The sequence below is a fragment of the Mytilus galloprovincialis genome, chromosome 2 (genome assembly GCF_965363235.1).
Source record: "Mytilus galloprovincialis chromosome 2, xbMytGall1.hap1.1, whole genome shotgun sequence".
NCBI lineage: Eukaryota > Metazoa > Mollusca > Bivalvia > Mytilida > Mytilidae > Mytilus > Mytilus galloprovincialis.
The window spans coordinates 106,854,869-106,873,869 of NC_134839.1; the positions used below are offsets into that span (position 1 = coordinate 106,854,869).

Sequence of the window (19,001 nt, forward strand, 5' to 3'; positions counted from 1 at the left end):
TGTACTTTCAATTTCAATATGGTTCTAAATTTAGATTTAGTTTTCCCATAAATTGCGGACGGAATAGAAGACACCTGTTTATTTTCTGCACATGTAGAAAAAGTTGAAAACTGGGAGTTGAATGACATAATTTTTACTTATTTTAAGATAAATGTTAGAATTTTTAAGTTACTGAGTAATTTTTGGGGCATATTTTGTTTATTTTTTGTTTGTTTTCCGTCTTTGTTCTTCCGACTTGTAAGTGTTGCACTAGTGTCAGTAGTGATCAAACAAGTGAAACTGCGAGCTACTGCTCACAGATGATACCCCCGCCGCAAGTGGATAATATTAATAGTGTAAAAATATGCAAGTGTTCGGTAAACAGGAAGTTGTCGAGTGATGAATCTGAAAACGCATCACACGGTATAGCTGACTTATAAAAATCCTGAAACCAAATTTCAGAAATCCTTGTATTGTAGTTCCTGAGAAAAATGTGACGAAAATTTTCAACTTGGCTATCATGTGTAAAATCATACAAGTGTTCGGTAAACAGGAAGTTGTCGAGTGATGAATCTGAAAACGCATCACACGGTATGGCTGACATATATAAATGTTGATACCAAATTACAGAAAGGGTGGATGTGTAGTTCCTGAGAAAAATGTGACGAAAGTTTCATGGGACGGACTGACTGACTGACGGACTGACGGACGGACGGACAGACAGAGGTAAAACAGTATACCCCCCCTTTTTTAAAGCGGGGGTATAATTATTCTCTTGGTATCGTCTGATTTCTTATATGAATATAAGTCATGTCCTTAAATTTTCAATTGCACAAAATACGAACATTTCAACGTCTTTTTGATTAAACAATTAAATTCATACGTCTTTCATTAATTATTTGTAACCTATTATAAAACTTTACGTTGAGTACTGTGTTTTTCGTTCAAGACTACGGCTTTTTAAAACGATATTGTTGGGTCAATTCAGGTTTCATTTTAATTAATTTGATATCAATAGAAGAAAATTTGTTACATGTTTATTTTTTTATTTGTTTATAATTTTGTTGTGAGTCGTTTTTTCTTTCTGTTGATATCATAAACACGAAATGCCTTCTCCTACGCATCTAAAAAAAAAACCAAAAAAAAACAGTGTTTTTAAGTCAGGCTGCACACAGAACAACGTACAGAATGCTGTGATTTCTAATTGGAGTTATTTAGATAATTTCTATGAGGTTTAAGACAGCACAGGCGTGCTTGTTGGATTCATTATAGACCGCAGAAAGTAGTTTCTCTTTCGTGTGTCCTTTCTTGGAGTAAGGGAGATAACTTGCGTAACTAACGACGAACGTTTTTAATCCCGTATTCCGCTAGAGGCGTGCAATTACGTACACTTCGCCTTAAGGGTTGACCAAAACACTTCGACTTAAATGGGTTGAAGTTAAGCCTTATTGTAATCAGTTATTTGGAAAAAACATCATATCATTAACTGTTATGGTTTCTTATGAATAAAGATAACAAACAAAATTCAAAATTTAGAACATGATCTTGATCTTTGACCTTGACCTCAATTTCCGCCAAATGGACCAAGGACTCCATATCAAAAGACTTTAAGCCTCTATGACTTATAATGTATGAATTTATCCAACATATCACCTATCTTAAATTTTCAAAGGGAATAACTTCCATAAGATGTCTTCCGATCACTTCGGTTAAAAATAACCAAATCATTCTTAAGAGTAGACAAACAATTTGGTAAAAACAGTTTGTTAAAATCTCTTACGGTTTTAGAGATATATCGATAACAAGAAAAAGGGGGCGCGGGGAGATAACTCCTATAAGAATAAGTGTTCGGTTACACAGGGTGAGTTTTGAAACCCCCAGTACTGTACAACATCGTTGGCCAAAAATCCATTTGATATGTTATAAAACAAAAAAGCATCTCAGACATCAGAAGAAAAAAAAATAATCAGAAGAAAAACAAAAGGTCTTTCAACGAAAAGTGTAAAGACCTAATTAAACACAAAAGAGAGATGAAATTTGGTTTTCCAGGTTTGTATAAAATTGAGATAGCCAATGCAAACAACCAATGTGTGTTTTCACTCATTACTGGCTTGTAGACTGTAGTATTGTATCTAGCAATTTGAATTTTACAGTAAAAAGATTTATAAGATAAATAAAAATAGAGAATTTCAAGTTATTAAAAAGTTTTTTAATCCCACTGAATTTTTAATAGGTAAATAAACGAAAAAAACAAAATGATGTTTTCATATTACATTTGTTTGAAATATATTATGTATTCAAAGAAACTCCCTAATTTTGAGTTTAGTTCATGTGATATTTTTTTTTGCAGATATTCCAAATCTTTACAAGAAACAATATTATTACAGATGAAAGTTAACCCTGCAGAGAGGCCATTTATAGACGGTGTATTACAACATATAGAAACTGTATCATACAAAGCTACAAACCGTGTGTAGCCAGAATCATTTATTCATTTAATCATTTTATTTGCTCACTATGTTTGAAAAAGGTCTTTTTAGTATAAAATACTGTGAAGTTTAATTCATTTTAAAGTTAAATAAGTTTTAACTATCAATAATCTTCTAGTATTGTAAAGATATAAAAAAGAAGATGTGGTATGATTGCCAATGAGACAACTATTCACATGAGACCAAATGACATAAAAAAAAATAAAGGCCTATAAAGAAAAACTACATTATATACATGTAGATATGATTTGTCTACTATTCATTAATGATATAGTTACTTAATTTGATGTTAGGACCAGTGATTAGATCCTTAGTTATCTTTGTGGATATATCATAACTTATCCAAAATATTTCAGTGTTACTGCTGTTTAGTGAATCACAATTGATATCAGTTTATTGTTTTTTAAAGGAGGCTCGAGGGTACAAAATTATTATTTTTTTATTAACACTAATAGTTGTTAGTTTATGCTATGGTACAAAAATCAACCATAAAAAAGATTTGTTTTAGCCCCAGATGACTTTTAAAATGTTTATATTATTGAAAAAGCTCCAAATTATCTCCCTTTGGTACAAAAATGCCATTTTTTTGCATTAAAATTAAAATATCTTTTTAAACTCATCAGTGACCTATATTTTTTATTACATTTTTCAAATAAGCTGTACTTAAACTAAACAATTGTAAAATTTCTGTAATTAAGTTGATTTTTTTTTGTTATTACCTTTCAACAGAAAATTAGTACCTTAACAAGAATGCATGCTTCTTTCAAACACAGATTATGATCTTAAATGATAAGTGACCCCATTTTTTTTATTTAATTTTTCTATTAAGTATATGATACAATTCATTTATAGAAAAAAATAGCAAAATCCTATATTTAAAAAAAGATGGATTTATACCCTAGAGCCCCCTTAAGGTAGATAGGGTGTCTTCCTCCATCTTGGATTTTGAAATACTAGAAAACAAGGTCTAGATCTTTGACGAAATGTGCAAATTTTTATAGTAGTAGGTAATTCATGTGTAAGAATTTTCATTATAATATAGAAAATGCCATGTTTGATCATATTTATGATTGTATTTTACAAAAATAAGAATTCTTTTGTTTGATTAATTTTTTCCAACTTTGTCAAATAAGGGGAGGCAACTCAAATGCAAGGGCAGATAATCCAGATAGTGTTACTTTTACAATAGAATGTGTTAGGAATTTACCCATTTTTACATGTAGCAAGAAAACGAGTCCGGTGACCCCATTTTTTCTTTTTCTTATCTGAAAGCATAATATTGAAGCTATCTTCTCATATTTTATCTCAAAATTCTATGGTGTGGTTTGCGTTTTATGGCGGAAAAATGGGTTTTCCATGCATAATCTATACAAAATCTTGACAATTTTGAACAACCTGTAGCGTGAAAATAAGTCCGGTGACCAATTCTTTTTATTAATGTTTTTAAACAAGCAGGATATGAACTACATTTTGGCAAAATATTAAAAGATTCTATGAATTATAATTTAGACACCCCATCTACCTTAAGTCATTTTTAGTGAATGATGTTTTTAAAATTACAAATTTACTACATTTTTAAACTGAAATATATCAATTCTGTTTCTCTATTATCTACTAATGGGCAAGCTATGTGACCAAGAAAATGTGAATATTTATCATTCAGTCTAATTATTTAATCCTATGTATGCAAGGGCGTATTCAGCCATTTAAAAAAGGTGGGGTATATGTTTTAAGTTGGGCTTTTTCCAGGAATGGTTGTATTCTAGATAAAAGGATTTAAGATGGTTTTCTGAATTACACAATGTGCTGGTGTAAAATTAGAATGCATTTTTATTATTTCCTGATAAATTTGTATGGATTGGGGATGTGATATCCACTGTTAACTATTTCTTTCTGCCTTTGTTAAATTGTGTTAAACTTTAAATATTAATAATTCTTAAACTTTGATAGGAAACATTGTGTAATATTAAAATATGCTACCACTTACTTGTGTATGTCTTGTTTGTGTGCAATAAAAGTTAACATAGCTATATTGTAAAGTGCTATATTGTAATATTTTATGATTGTATTAAGTTCATTCCAAAATTGTTATGAGTTCTTTTTTATTACAAGGCCTTTATATTATTCTAGTAATTAGGAAATGGAACAGTGACACTTAATTTGACATCCAAAATATTTCAAACTCATTTTATTACCAAAAACAATTTAAGCTGGAGTATTACTTTATTATCATTTTTGATCAGAGATACCACATTGTACCTTACTTTTCGTCAGCTATTTGTAAAAAAATATATATACCCCGATTGGAAGAGGGACTTTGCATAAGAAAGCATCATAAAGATCGATGAATATGATATCTCATAACTTTCTATACAATCATGAAAGCGTATTCCATTTACCACAATTTTGTGGATATAAATAAACTCATCATAGATACCAAAAAACAGGATTGAAATTTTGTATGCCAGACACGCGTTTCGTCTTCAAAAGACTCATCAAAGATGCTTGATTAAAAAAGTGACAAATAAAGGACAAAGTTGAAGAGTGTATCTGACTACCAGCATGTAATATGAGGAAGGTGTTTCCTCTGAAAGAGATTGAGTATTTGTTTATTTAAATGGAAACAAGTCTGTGAGGGTTACTTTGGATTCATTGTCCTTTACCTCATTTTCATGGTTCAAGAAGTACCGGTATACTTAAAAAAAAGTCCAGATTTTTTTGTAATGTTAATTCCTCTCTTATTATGAATAAAAGGATAACTGTATTTGAAATGTACATACCTTGCAAAGTCTGAAAGTCCTTCAGACAGTTTTCATCTGACCTTGCGAATTTTGTCGCAGAAAAGTCTAAGAAAGCTCCACATAGAGATAGTGATCTGGCAGCCCAACGTTAAATAACTTATTAAATACTTTATATTTTAAAGATAGAAGACCTGAATGCTTCATACTTTATATAGATGCCTTATGTAAGAAGTTTACATCAGTCACATGTCCATGGTTCTTGACCTCCTTTTCATGGTTCAGTGACTACATGTACTTGAATAAAAAGTTAAGTTTTTTTGTAATGTTAATTTCTTTCTTATTATGAGTAGTAAGATTACATTAAGTATGTGTGTACCTTGAAAGTTCCTCACTCCCGTCACTTGACCTTGACCTCATTTCATGGATCAGTGAACAATCTAACCTTGACCTCATTTTCACGGTTCAGTGGTTATCATCTATTTGTGTTTTGGTCTGTTTTTCTTATACTGTATGCAAAAGGTCTATGCTGTATGGAAGGATTGTAAGGTGTACATGTCCAACTGGCTTTTCTCATCACTTTGCCTCCGTCGTTGTTAACTTTTACAAAAATCTTCTCTCCTCTGAAACTACTGGCCCAACTTAAACCAAACTTGGGCACAATCATCATTGGTGTATCTAGTTTAAAAAATGTGTCAGGTGACCAAGCCAACCAACCAAGATGGCCACCATGGCTAAAAATGGAACATAGGGGTAAAATGTAGATTTTGGCTTAGATCTCTGAAACCAAAGCATTTAGAGCAAATGTGACGTGGGGTTAAAATTGTTTATCAAGTCAAGATCTATCTGCTTGAAAATTTTCAGATGAATCTGAATACCTGTTAGTGGGTTGCTGCCCCTAAATAGGTATTTTTAAGGAAATTTTTGATACGACCGCAAAAATTGAAACTTTTTGGGTCATATATTGGTATGACATTGGCGTCGTCGTCGTCCGAAGACATTTGGTTTTCGCACTATAACTTAAGTATAAGTAAATAGAAATCTATGAAATTTAAACACAAGGTTTATGACAATAAGAGGAAGGTTGGGATTGATTTTGGGAGTTTTGGTCCCAACAGTTTAAGAATTAGGGGCCAAAAAGGGCCCAAATAAGCTTTTTCTTGGTTTTCGCACAATAACTTTAGTATAAGTAAACAGAAATTTATGAAATTTTAAAATAAGGTTTATGACCACAAAAGGAAGGTTGGGATTGATTTTGGGAGTTTTGGCCCAAACAGTTTAGGAATTAAGGGGCAAAAAAAGGTCCCAAATAAGCATTTTTCTTGGTTTTTGCACAATAACTTTAGTATAAGTAAATAGAAATCTATGAAATTTTAACACAAGGTTTATGCCCACAAAAGAAAGGTTTGGATTGATTTTAGGAGTTTTGGTCCCAACAGTTTAGGAATTAGGGTCCAAAAGGGTCCAAAATTAAACTTTGTTTGATTTCATCAAAAAATGAATTATTGGGGTTCTTTGATATGCCAAATCTAACCGTGTATTCAGATTCTTAATTTTTGGTCCTGTTTTCAAATTGGTCTACATTAAGGTCCAAAGGGTCCAAAATTAAACTTAGCTTGATTTTAACAAAAATTGAATTCTTTTGGTTCTTTGATATGCTGAATCTAAACATGTACTTAGATTTTTGATTATGGACCACGTTTTCAAGTTGGTCCAAATCGGGGTCCAAAATTATTATATTAAGTATTGTGCAATAGCAAGAAATGATCAATTGCACAGTATTGCGCAATAGCAAGAAATCTTCAATTGCACAGTATTGTGCAATCTAATTAAAAACCAATCTCTCATCGCTCCTGTTTCTGATATGTCGCGTGGGAGATCTAACGAAACCCGCTTTGAGGTCACATGTGAGTGACCTCGTAGGTGTGTCTTTTTCGACCAATGAAATTGAGTCTTCCACGATCTTGGAAGTTTAACGTAAGGCAAAGGGATATCAAATTGGTCCACATTGAGGTCTAAAGGGTCTAAAATTGAACATTATTTGATTTCATCAAAAATTGAATTCTTGGGGTTCTATGATATGCTGAATCTAACCATGTATTTAGATTTTGGATATTGGACCATAATGGGTAAATGTCCAATTTAAAATTTTAAAGTTTTTTAAGTTTAAGTTCTAATTAGGCCACATTCATTCTGTGTCAGAAACCTATGTTGTGTCAACTATTTAATCACAATCCAAATTTAGAGCTGTATCAAGCTTAAATGTTGTGTCCATACTTGCCCCAACTGTTCAGAGTTCGACCTCTGCAGTCGTATAAAGCTGCGCCCTGTGGAGCATCTGGTTGGTTATCATCTTGAATATTATTATAGATAGAGGTAAACTGTGAACAGCAATAATGTTCAGCAAAGTAAGATCTACAAATAAGTCAACATGATCAAAATAGTCAATTGACCCCTTAAGGAGATATTGCCCTTTATAGTTAATTTTTAACAATTTTTCGTAAATTTTTGTAATCTTTTACAAAAATTTTCAACTCTGAAACTACTATGGCAAATTTAACCAAACTTGTCCACAATCATCACTAGTGTATGTAGTTTTAAAAATGTGTCCGTTGACCCAGCCAGCCAACCAAGATGGCCGCCATGGCTAAAAATAGAACATATGGGTAAAATATAGATTTTGGCTTATAACTCTGAAACCAAAGCATTTAGAGCAAATCTGACCGGGTGAAATTGTTTATCAGGTCAAGATCTATCTGCCTGGAATTTTCAGATGAATCGAACAATCCGTTGTTAGGTTGCTGCCCCTGAATTGGTAATTTTAAGGAAATTTTGCCGTTTTTGGTTAATATCTTGAATATTATTATAGATAGAGATAAACAGTAAACAATGATGTTCAGCAAAGCATGCAAAGTAGGATCTACAAATAAGTCAAATGACCAAAAAGGAGTTATTGCCCTTTATAGTCAATTTTACCAATTTTTCTTAATTTTTTGTTATCTTTTACAAAAATCTTCTCCTCTGAAACTACTTAAACAAATTTAACCAAACTTGTCCACAATCATCATTAGGGTATGTAGTTTAAAAAATGTGTCTGTTGACCCAGCCAGCCATTCAAGATAGTCCAAGATAGTACATAGACCCAATAAAATTCAACAAAGATGGTTCACTGCTCTAGAAACTTATAACTTTCAACAGGTAATAAAGGAACCAACTAGAGTAACAAATGAATCAAAAACTTTGATTGACCATATATATGTCACTAGTTTAAGCATGGTTAAAGAGGCTCATGTTTCTAAATATTCTATTAGTGATCACTATCCAATATGTATGACAAGACAAGAGAAATTGTATGATAAAAAACATTCTCATTCAACAATCACTTATAGAAATTTTAAGACTTTTAATGAGCAAAATTATTTAAAAGATTTAAAAAGTGCACCTTTTCAACATATTGAATTTGAAAATGACCCATCTGTTTGTATTGAAATGTGGTACAACATTTTTAATAACATTTTAAATAAACATGCCTCTATTGTGAAAAAGAGGGTAAAAAAAGACAGACAGCCTGAATGGTACAATAAAGAAATCTCATATGCAAGAAAAATGAGAGATAAATATCACTCACTGGGAATGTGGGCTGAATATAGATTCTGGAGAAACAGAACAAAACATATTATTGATAAATCTAAACAGAAATATTATAATGATATGATAAAAGACTCAAACGATTCTAAAACACTATGGAAATGTATTCACAGCCTAAATCCATCTAATCCATCAAAACCACATGAACTTATTACAACTGGAGACCATAAAACAACCGATCATAAAGAAATTGCTAATACGTTCAATAATTATTTCACCTCATGTGTTGAAAAATTAAGGCATAGTAGGGCACCAATCAACTCAAATTTTAATACTCTGACAAACTATGTACAAATGAAATTCTTGAAAAAAGGCATAATAAATTCATCATTCCTCCAGTAAAAGTTTCAGAACTATTTGCTGAAATAACTAAACTAGATGTTAAGACATCTTCTGGTACTGAAAATATAGGTCCTTAGATTTTAAAACTTAGTACTCCTTTCATAGCACCTTCCTTAACACATTTTTAATCGAATGATTGATGCTGGTATTTGTTTTAAAAAATGCCAAAGTAGCTCCAATTTTCAAATCTGGGGGAAAAAATGTAGCTAGCAATTACAGACCAATATCTGTTTTGCCAACATTATCAAAATTGATTGAGAGACATGTATCAAAACATCTGTATAAATATTTGACAAAGTTTGATATTTTACACCCTCCCCAGTCTGGTTTTAGACCCAACCATTCATGTCAAACTGCCCTAATTAATATTATTGATAAATGGCTACACGAAATGAATAATGGAAATATCAATTTGGCAGTCCTCTTGGATTTTAAGAAAGCTTTTGATGTTGTTGATCATGAAATTCTATGTAAAAAACTTCTAATTTATGGCTTCCATGAAGATACTGTTGATTTTTTAAAATCATATTTGAGTGAAAGAACACAGGTCCATATAAATAATCAGTTTTCTAATAAAAAGTTTATAAATTTTGGTGTTCCACAGGGCTCAATACTTGGTCCCATTTTGTTTGTTTTGTTCATAAATGACCTTCCATTACACATCAAAAACTGCCATACAGACTTGTATGCTGATGACACAACTATGCATACATCAGGATGTATAACCTTATTTTACATGATTTCCAAAGCATCAGTAAGTTCAGGTGAGCGACACAGGATCTAGAGAGCCTTTAGTTTTTATATGTATTGTGTTACAAATTGTATGTATTGGTTCTTGAATAAGTCAGTTAAAAATACAAAAAAAGGGGGGGCATGTTTTTTTTCTGTGTCAGAATATTGTTTTTAACAATGTTTCAGTTTTAAAAAGTCTGGTTCATAATAGTACATTGAAGTTAGTTGATTTATTTTATTCCTTTGTATATGAAGGAACATATATATATATATGACATATAATAATATATATATATATGAACATACATACATTAAAAAATTTAAAAGGCACAATAGGAATTATAGTTCCCATATGGAGTGGAAACAATATAACATACACTGTCTGACCTTTATCACAGATCATCTGCATCACAGTATCTTTTACAAATGATAGAAATTATCCGGAAATATATTCTCTGCCTTCTCGGAATTTGTTTTGAAATTTATAATTTTGAATAAACCAATCAAATTCTTTTTCACAAAAAGCGCTAAATTCAACAAAATGGAGTCTCCTGTGAGTCAATAAACACATTACAAAAACATTATACCCATAAATAATCAAACTTCAATACAGGGAAGGGGACGTACCAGTGCAAAAAACGTTAATAGAAAAAGCAGCATTTTATGCATAGCAAACACTAATCAAGAGTTCATCAAAGGAATTGAAAATATTTCCGTGTTTACATCACAAAAAATGTTTTTTTTTGTTTTTTTTTTTTTATCAAAATCTACTATGATCAATTAATATAGACAAACTAATAAATCTAGAAAAGTATTAAGGCATGGCAGGACCTAGATATGTAAAAGTTGTATCTAGTCTATGTTTCAGAAAATTGAATACTTAACTGGATTGTAAATGACATTTATGATGTGCATATTTTTCCAGTCTGCAGATTTCTTTGATTCCATTTTAATCCTTATCTATGTGCTTTCCGTAGAGGACATGATTGTCAGACTATGTTGCTCAGATTACTGGAAGACTGGCATAAAGCTTTAGACAAAAACTTATATAGCTGCAGTTCTTATGGATTTATCAAAAGCTTTTGACTGCTTACCTCATGAAATTTTACTAGATAAATTACTAGCATATGGTGTTTCTCCACATTCAGTATCTTTATTAAAATCATATCTTTCTGATAGAAAACAGCAAATTAAAGTAAACAGTGTTCTGAGTAGCTGGGCTGACATTCAATGGGGTACCCCAAGGCTCTATATTGGGGCCCCTTTTCTTTTGTGACGGGTTTGCTTCCCTTAGAACATTTGGTAGATACTTAGTCAGCCGTAAGCAGTTGAGCTAAGGAAGTACTTCTTTAGCTCAGTCGGTATACGTGCTGCCTTGTAACACAGAGGTCCCGGGTTCGAGTCCCGGTGGAGAGAAGCAATTTTGTAATGAAATTCGTGCTCCCCGGTTACACTTTAATATCTTCATAAATGATATCTTTTATTTTGTTAAACATAGTACATTATACAATTATGCATTTTAAATTTTTATTGTTATGCTCCACCTACGATAGTAGAGGGGCATTATGTTTTCTGGTCTATGGGTAAATTTGTTCTTCGTCCGTCTGTCCAGCTTCAGGTTAAAAGTTTTTGGTCAAAGTTTAGTTTTTGAAGAAGTTGAAGTCCAATCAACTTGAAACTTAGAAAACTGGTTCCCAATGATATGATCTTTTCAAATTTAAAGTTTTGATCCAAATTTCACAGCCCACTGAACATAGAAAAATCAAAATGATAGTGGGAAGTTCAGGTTACAGTTTTTGGTCAAGGTAGATTTTGCTGAGGTTGAAGTTCAAGTAACTTGAAACTTTGCTCATAATGTATATATTATTTCTTCTAATACAGTACGGGTAGAGACTTATTTTTATGGATGTCTTAATCCGTCTAGTCGGATATGAATAATGCGACATTTTTATGGTAGGTAGTATGGTCATTAATCAACAGATCCAGGTGTGAATGGTAATATATTTGTCCTTTCATCTTAATCCGTGCTACTAGAATTACGGTTCACTGATTTCAGAATCAGGTTACCTTTAGTTTTAACCTCTCAGTCACTTTATTGATTATATTAGTTCTACATCGTAATAAAATATATTTATAATAAAAACTCCAGCTATTTTCATAAAAAATTTTCAAACATGAAAATAGAAAGGCAATATCTTTGTTATAATACAACGAGTGTGTTTTTTTTAAATAAAAAATAGGAATCGAAATATGATCATGGTGTTATAAATATTGTATTAAAAAAAACAATTGTTTCAAAGAGATTAACGGGAAATATGTCAAAATAGAAAGCAGGAAGGATCTGTCTGACCACAATGTTTTACTTGCAAGAACTGATTGACAGGTGTGAATAGACGTAGAGGCTCCCACGGGGAAAGTTGTATCAAAAGGAAAATAACAGTTTATTCACAATGCCTATACATATTTATAAAATACGATATTTTGGCCTTATACTTAAAATTGTGTTTCTAATAATAACATATAAAGGAACAGGACGTTAAAAGGGGGAAATACTATAACCATCAACGAAAACTCGTATAATTTACAGGATTGATGTCTCAACTATTTGATTTAAAACTTCGATTGAAAACAGTCCTGGTTGTTATAATTTTGAATTAGATGAAATATTCAAGTTTACAAATATAAATACAAAAGTTTATTGGCACAAATCTATTACAATAATTGGCAACACTTAAAAATCGTCTTTATTTCATTTTCAAGTTATAAAAAAAAAATCCCATATTCAATTTCATGATATCTAATTTTAATTTTAATTCTTTCTCTTTGAATACAAAACAATATTTCACATTTATCTATCCTCCATATATACTAATATATCTGTACAGGTAAAATTTAATTCTAATCAAGCTGGTACAGATTGATTTACAACCTTCCACTTGGATATTGCACAGGTTAATATCACAGCAGGTGTTTATTACACTGGGACAACTGTCCGACCAGTCTGACATCTAGACGGATTAAGACATCCATAAAAATAAGTCTCCACCCGTACTGTATATGTCTGACATAGAAATTTAGAGATTTTTATTTTTATTTTAGGATACTGAAGATATCAGCATGTCAGATTCCATGAAGATTGAGGTTCCACCAAAGAAAAGAAGAGCATTAAAGAGAGTTATGAAAAAAGATAAAGCTAAGACTTTCAAACAGAAAAGAAACTTGAATACATCACTGTCTTCACTCTCCAAAAGTTTCAATAGAAGTGGTACTGTTTGTGTTTACACTGATAGTTATAACTCAATCTGATTCAAATACAGATCAAATCACTCCATTCTACTGTCTGTTAAACATCCTTCAGGATCTTCCGGCTATGTAATGTTTGATTACTGTAATAAACACCTTTTAGAATTTGAATGCTAATGTAATAATTACTAGAACAGAGGGTTCCAGAATGTTCATATTTGCAAGTCATTTCCTAAACAGCGGATTGGAATTTAAAACAAAACAAAATATAATTTTTTTATTACAGAAATAACTTTGGTCATTTCAGAAAACAGTGTTCTCCCCAGGCTGTTTAAGCACTGCGCTTTTCAGCGCTATCACAATTTACCGCTGTTCTATTGCACTAACAGCAGCGCTATCCAAACGCAAGCACATCATTATATTTTTTTCGTAATTTTTTTCAAATTTCCCACTTATTTTTCACTTCAGATCACATGATCGACTGGTTTACTATTTCTGAATAAATTATTTTCTTTGTACTAAGCTGGACCAGTCTAATACAATTTACAAAATGGCGACTTTGGAAGATCAAAATAAATAAAGATTTCAACATTGACATCTATTTTTCAAATTAAAAGAATATATAAAGGCATATATATGAATGAAATGAGATGAAATTAATTGACCGCATTTCCCGACGACACTCACAAATTTGTTTAACGAACTTTGAACAAAGGATGATTTTAAAAACGATCAAACACGGGGGTTTGTCACTATCCATACGAAAGGAACCCCGAAAATGCGCAAGTCTTTGAAGTAATAATTATCACCTATTTGAACTAATAATTGTTTAGTCAGCAATTCTGCAGTTATGAATTTTACCATTAGAAAACAATTAGGAGGATATGATTAGAAAAACAAACCCCAAGCTGATACAACTTGAGAAGTTCTATTTCTCGGTGTCCAGCTTGAATGAAGCAGAGACAAGTTTATTTAAATGTCACTGGATGAAGCCATTGGAATATTATAAAACGCTAAGGTCAGAAAAATGAGAAATCATTATGCTAAAAAATGTCAATTCCTGTCAAATACATAAGGTTAACAGTACACTGCTACACTGGGTTACGAAACCAAACACAGAAGCTGGCAATGACTTTAATGTTGGTCCTACAAGTTCTGCAACATCACCTGTTAGTGCTTAGAAATCTTCACATAGGCAGTCTGGTATAGACCCATCAAGGAAAAAGACTTCTCCTTGGGTTTTATACACAGATAATATGAGGATTATATGAATTTACAATGGAGAAAAAAATACTCTTCTTCTATATCCAGACAATAACATTAACAAACAAAGGAGTAACTTCCATGAGCATGATGAGTACATCATTACAAGAGAAAACATCAATATCATAATATAAGAAAAACACATAACAAATCAATTACAAAAAAAATGCACGCCGCAACAAAGTTTATTTAAAGAGAATTATCGAAATTACACGCTTACCACAGCACTATCATAAAATCCTGGGGAGAATACTGAGTAAAATCTGTATTTTATCTCCATTTTGCACATGTTTTTGTTTTGTAATCCCTTTCGTGTTTACAATAAAAATGCCACCCCAATATAGAGTATTTTTAGTATTGTACAAACTGCTTAATAACTGTAAGTTTGCCTTTTTATTTGTCAATGAACAAGGAATTAAAGATAGTAAAACTGTTAAAGACTTTCTTAATGCTTTTTAATGGAGTCGGCATATATTTGCTATGATTGGCCAACATCCACAGAAGATATGTCAGTTCATATTTTTATTCAATCAAATTACACAAAATTGTCATATTCCTGACTTGGTACAGGCATTTTCTTATGTAGAAAATGGTAGATAAAACCTGGTTATATAGCTGGCTAAACCTCTCAATTGTATGACCATCATATAAAATATATAGAAATGTATTCAATTTGTGTTTAAATTTTTAAGCAAAATTTAGATCTTGAGACTTTTCATGTATATTTCTAGTAACCAGTCGAGTTATCAAACAAACACTGCAGTCAAACAATAGACAGTTAGCCATGACTTTAGAGAAAACCAGAAAGGATCTCAGAATGGCCAGTAATGTTATAATGGACCAAAAAAGGGAGATAATTGGTCTACAGACACAAGTTACTACATACAAACACCTAGCTGGACTTAAACCAGATGAAATAGAGAATGAAGTTCAGATAAGAATGGAGGTATAATAAACTATGATCAGGAACCAAATATATGATAACAAAAAAGATAATAAAATATTTACTTTAAGATTCTAACAGTGCTTCAAAGTTATATCATGTTTAAATTTAATTTCTATGAAAAAAAAATCCCCTTTAATTACCTACATTTCTAATTCTGATGCTCTCTTTAGTGGAAAAAAAAGCCTGGTACATGTAAGCTATGTTTTATTTGTGATTTTTTTTTTAAACCTCTTCCCTAAAATCACATAGTATTATTTTTTGGAAAATGACGCTATCAGCGGCATGTTTCCAATACCATTGACCAGAACTGGAAGACGATTATATTTCCGCCTACCGCACTCAGTTTCATATTTACTATTTTACATACTAACAGGGATCTGCTTGTATTATGCTACACTCGAACAAAGTGTTGTAGTCGGACAGGAACCAGTTTACATACTTTATTTTATTTACAAAAAAAAAAATCTTGACCTGTCCATAGAAAGGCTTGTATAGTCTGCGGTTTTATTCTCCAAAATTGGACCTTCAGAGGGGGTGCAGACTATAGAATACAATAAGCAAGAAAGAAGAGAACAAGTTCAATTTTTCAGCGAGGTGGTTTGTTTACATTCCCCCATCTTGTTATTGATATTGTAGAGGGCGCTCTCATCAATTTTCAAACTAATAATTTTAACATCCATATTAATAAGTTATTTCTATTCGATATCAAATTAATACTGATAAATATAAAAACTAAACCTTACATTACAAATTTCTCGTTTCTTTTCAATGCATTGGTTGAAATAAACTGGTATCTGCTTGATTGAAACGATACATAGTAAAAAAGACAACCGTAAACCAGCTTAGAATTTGTAAATTACAAAACGTAATCGGTTATTGTTTATTCTGTTTTGGTGTTTCATACTGACTAATATGGTTCGTTGTATTGGCTTTTAAAGACCCTTCAAACATTAATGTGATAGGTATATTAAAGACTGTTTTACAAAAGGATGGAACTGTTTTACTTTCAAAGTCGTATATATTATAGTGATATCTGTCATGTCAGTTCGGATTTCGACTCTCGACGGTTAATTTCTTCTTTTACACGTGCTTTTTAAACTTCCTGTTTAAATGTACACAAGTTTCTAAATTGTTTTGTAAGTGAATTAAACTTATTTTAACAATCATGAAGCGTTCTAGAAACTGGTTTTCCCAAGGAAATACCGCAAACGATCGCACAGGATTTGAAATTACCAGAGTTTCATTAGACCTTTTCTAACAGTAACAGAAAGTTTTTTTACCTAAAATTTCGTGGGGAGAAGGGGGTTCGGACTATGTACCAGTGCGAACTATACAAGCCTTTCTACGATATTTATTTGCACAATAACAGACAGTAGTCAATAGATACTGTAGATCATTCAGGTATTCTTGACCTTTTCATTTGAACTAAAAAAAACTAGTCCAAATAATTATGATATCTTGAAAGGCTATATTATTATTTTCTTTGACGAAGGCGTCGAAGCAAAAATTTAAAATAGCCTTCCAAGACGTCATAATTATTTGGACTATTAAAAAAACCAGCCAGTTTTCATCTTCACTTCACACACACTTATACGAATATCAATTATATGCGTACAAGACATGTTGCAATGTTAAACTAATTGCAGTATGTGAAAATCAAGACTTGCATAAAAAGTATCCTAATATTAGAGACAGTGGCGTCATTTTTCCTCAGAGCTTTCAGCTCTTTGATTATTGCTTCCCTTTAAATTATAATGATGCATTTGAACATTTTATTTGCTTGCTTTTAGAAATATATATCTGAGTTAAAGAACCATCTTGGTAAGATGGGACAACAGTTGTTTGATGCTACTGCAAGTCTTGGAGAAGCTATGGATTTGTGTATGAATGTATCTCGAAGGTCAACAGGGTCATGTAGATCTTCATCAATGTGTTTGATCTCTGATGATGATGGAGACTTTCATCGTGAACAAATTGTAAGGTAAGTGGTGGTCAACTATAGCTCATCTGCCAAAATGATTTATGTGAATGTTTGTCAGCATTTGACATCTGTTGAAGATTGTTGTTTGTCATAAACATATCTTCAGTTGAAATCAATTACAAATTGGAAAATCATTTGATATATTTTCTTTTAAAGTTATGTTTAACATGTAGAATGATCATAAACCAATAATATAAATGCAAAAAACATAAAAACATCTTGGTATTAGTCAACTTTCTTGGCTGTTGAATTGTTATGAAAAACACAACAAATAAATTATAATTACTACTAAAAAGTACAACTCAACTCAAAAATTAAAAAAAGTATCAATATATAAATATTTTTGATAACAGAAATCCTTTTATCAGAATGATGTTAAATGAATCTTTATATCAATGTAACTAATTCTGGTTTTCCTTAAACAGTCATATTAAAATGTAATATGAATAAAGTGATTAAACATATTATATGTTTTTCAGGGCCCCATTACATCAAACTAAGGTATTAATGACTGACTCACCTACACGATCACTGCCACAGAGAGTGGCACGATTAGACATGAGTATCATTACAGAACAGTCTATGTTGATTGATGATGTCTTACAGCCTGATGAAATGATGGAATTACCTGTAGAGGAAGGTGTGTCTGTCATATATATCTGAATAATATCTTTGTTTAATATTTTGAATACTTTTACCTTTTTATGCTAGTACATATGTACAATAGAGAGCTCAACAGGTACTTGAAAACTCCAATATTGCTTTGAAAAATAGAGTATCAAATACCAAAATGATAATTGACGAATTGCTTTCCTTTTACGGCATTGTCTAGTTTTTCCATAAAATTTGTTTTCTTGCAAACACCTCGCTGAAGAATTCAATTTTAACCACTGATTAGTCATAGTTAAAATATATTTCGTGTTTGCGCTAAGTTGTAGTTAAAAATGTCTTTCAATTGGAATTACAAATTCAGGTCTTGAGATAAATCATTAAAGTGATGGGCTTACACACAAGAAGAGCTTTCCTATGATTACACTTTTGACTAAAATGGGTCTAAGTCATTCCAGCTGTCATCTGTACTGTCAGATTAAAAAAAAAAGTCTGCTGAAGTAGTTGTCAAAATGATGTTTCTTAATAAAAGCAAATCCTTCACACCCTGTCATAACCTCAGTAATAGGTTTGACATACCAGTGACTTCACACCCTGTCGTAACCCCAGTAATAGGTTTGACATACCAGTGACTTCACACCCTGTCGTAACCTCAGTTATAGGTTTGACATACCAGTGACTTCACACCCTGTCGTAACCTCAGTAATAGGTTTGACATACCAGTGACTTCACACCCTGTCGTAACCCCAGTAATAGGTTTGACATACCAGTGACTTCACACCCTGTCGTAACCTCAGTTATAGGTTTGACATACCAGTGACTTCACACCCTGTCGTAACCTCAGTAATAGGTTTGACATACCAGTGACTTCACACCCTGTCGTAACCTCAGTTATAGGTTTGACATACCAGTGACTTCACACCCTGTCGTAACCTCAGTTATAGGTTTGACATACCAGTGACTTCACACCCTGTCGTAACCTCAGTAATAGGTTTGACATACCAGTGACTTCACACCCTGTCGTAACCTCA

General features: G+C 31.8%; 1 protein-coding gene across 3 annotated transcripts in view; it reads left to right on the top strand.

Moving 5' to 3' along the window:
- LOC143065290 (uncharacterized) overlaps positions 1-19,001 on the top strand; it is a 38,006-nt gene that overhangs the window by 8,924 nt on the left and 10,081 nt on the right. Inside the window, exons 1-5 of one of the 3 annotated variants that reach the window (XM_076238783.1) lie at positions 10,432-10,481; positions 13,028-13,193; positions 15,166-15,380; positions 17,171-17,361; positions 17,841-18,001. In XM_076238783.1, the coding sequence (XP_076094898.1) occupies positions 10,470-10,481; positions 13,028-13,193; positions 15,166-15,380; positions 17,171-17,361; positions 17,841-18,001 (745 nt within the window). In that variant the 5' untranslated portion in view covers positions 10,432-10,469. The other 2 variants (XM_076238784.1, XM_076238782.1) reach the window with 2 other exon arrangements.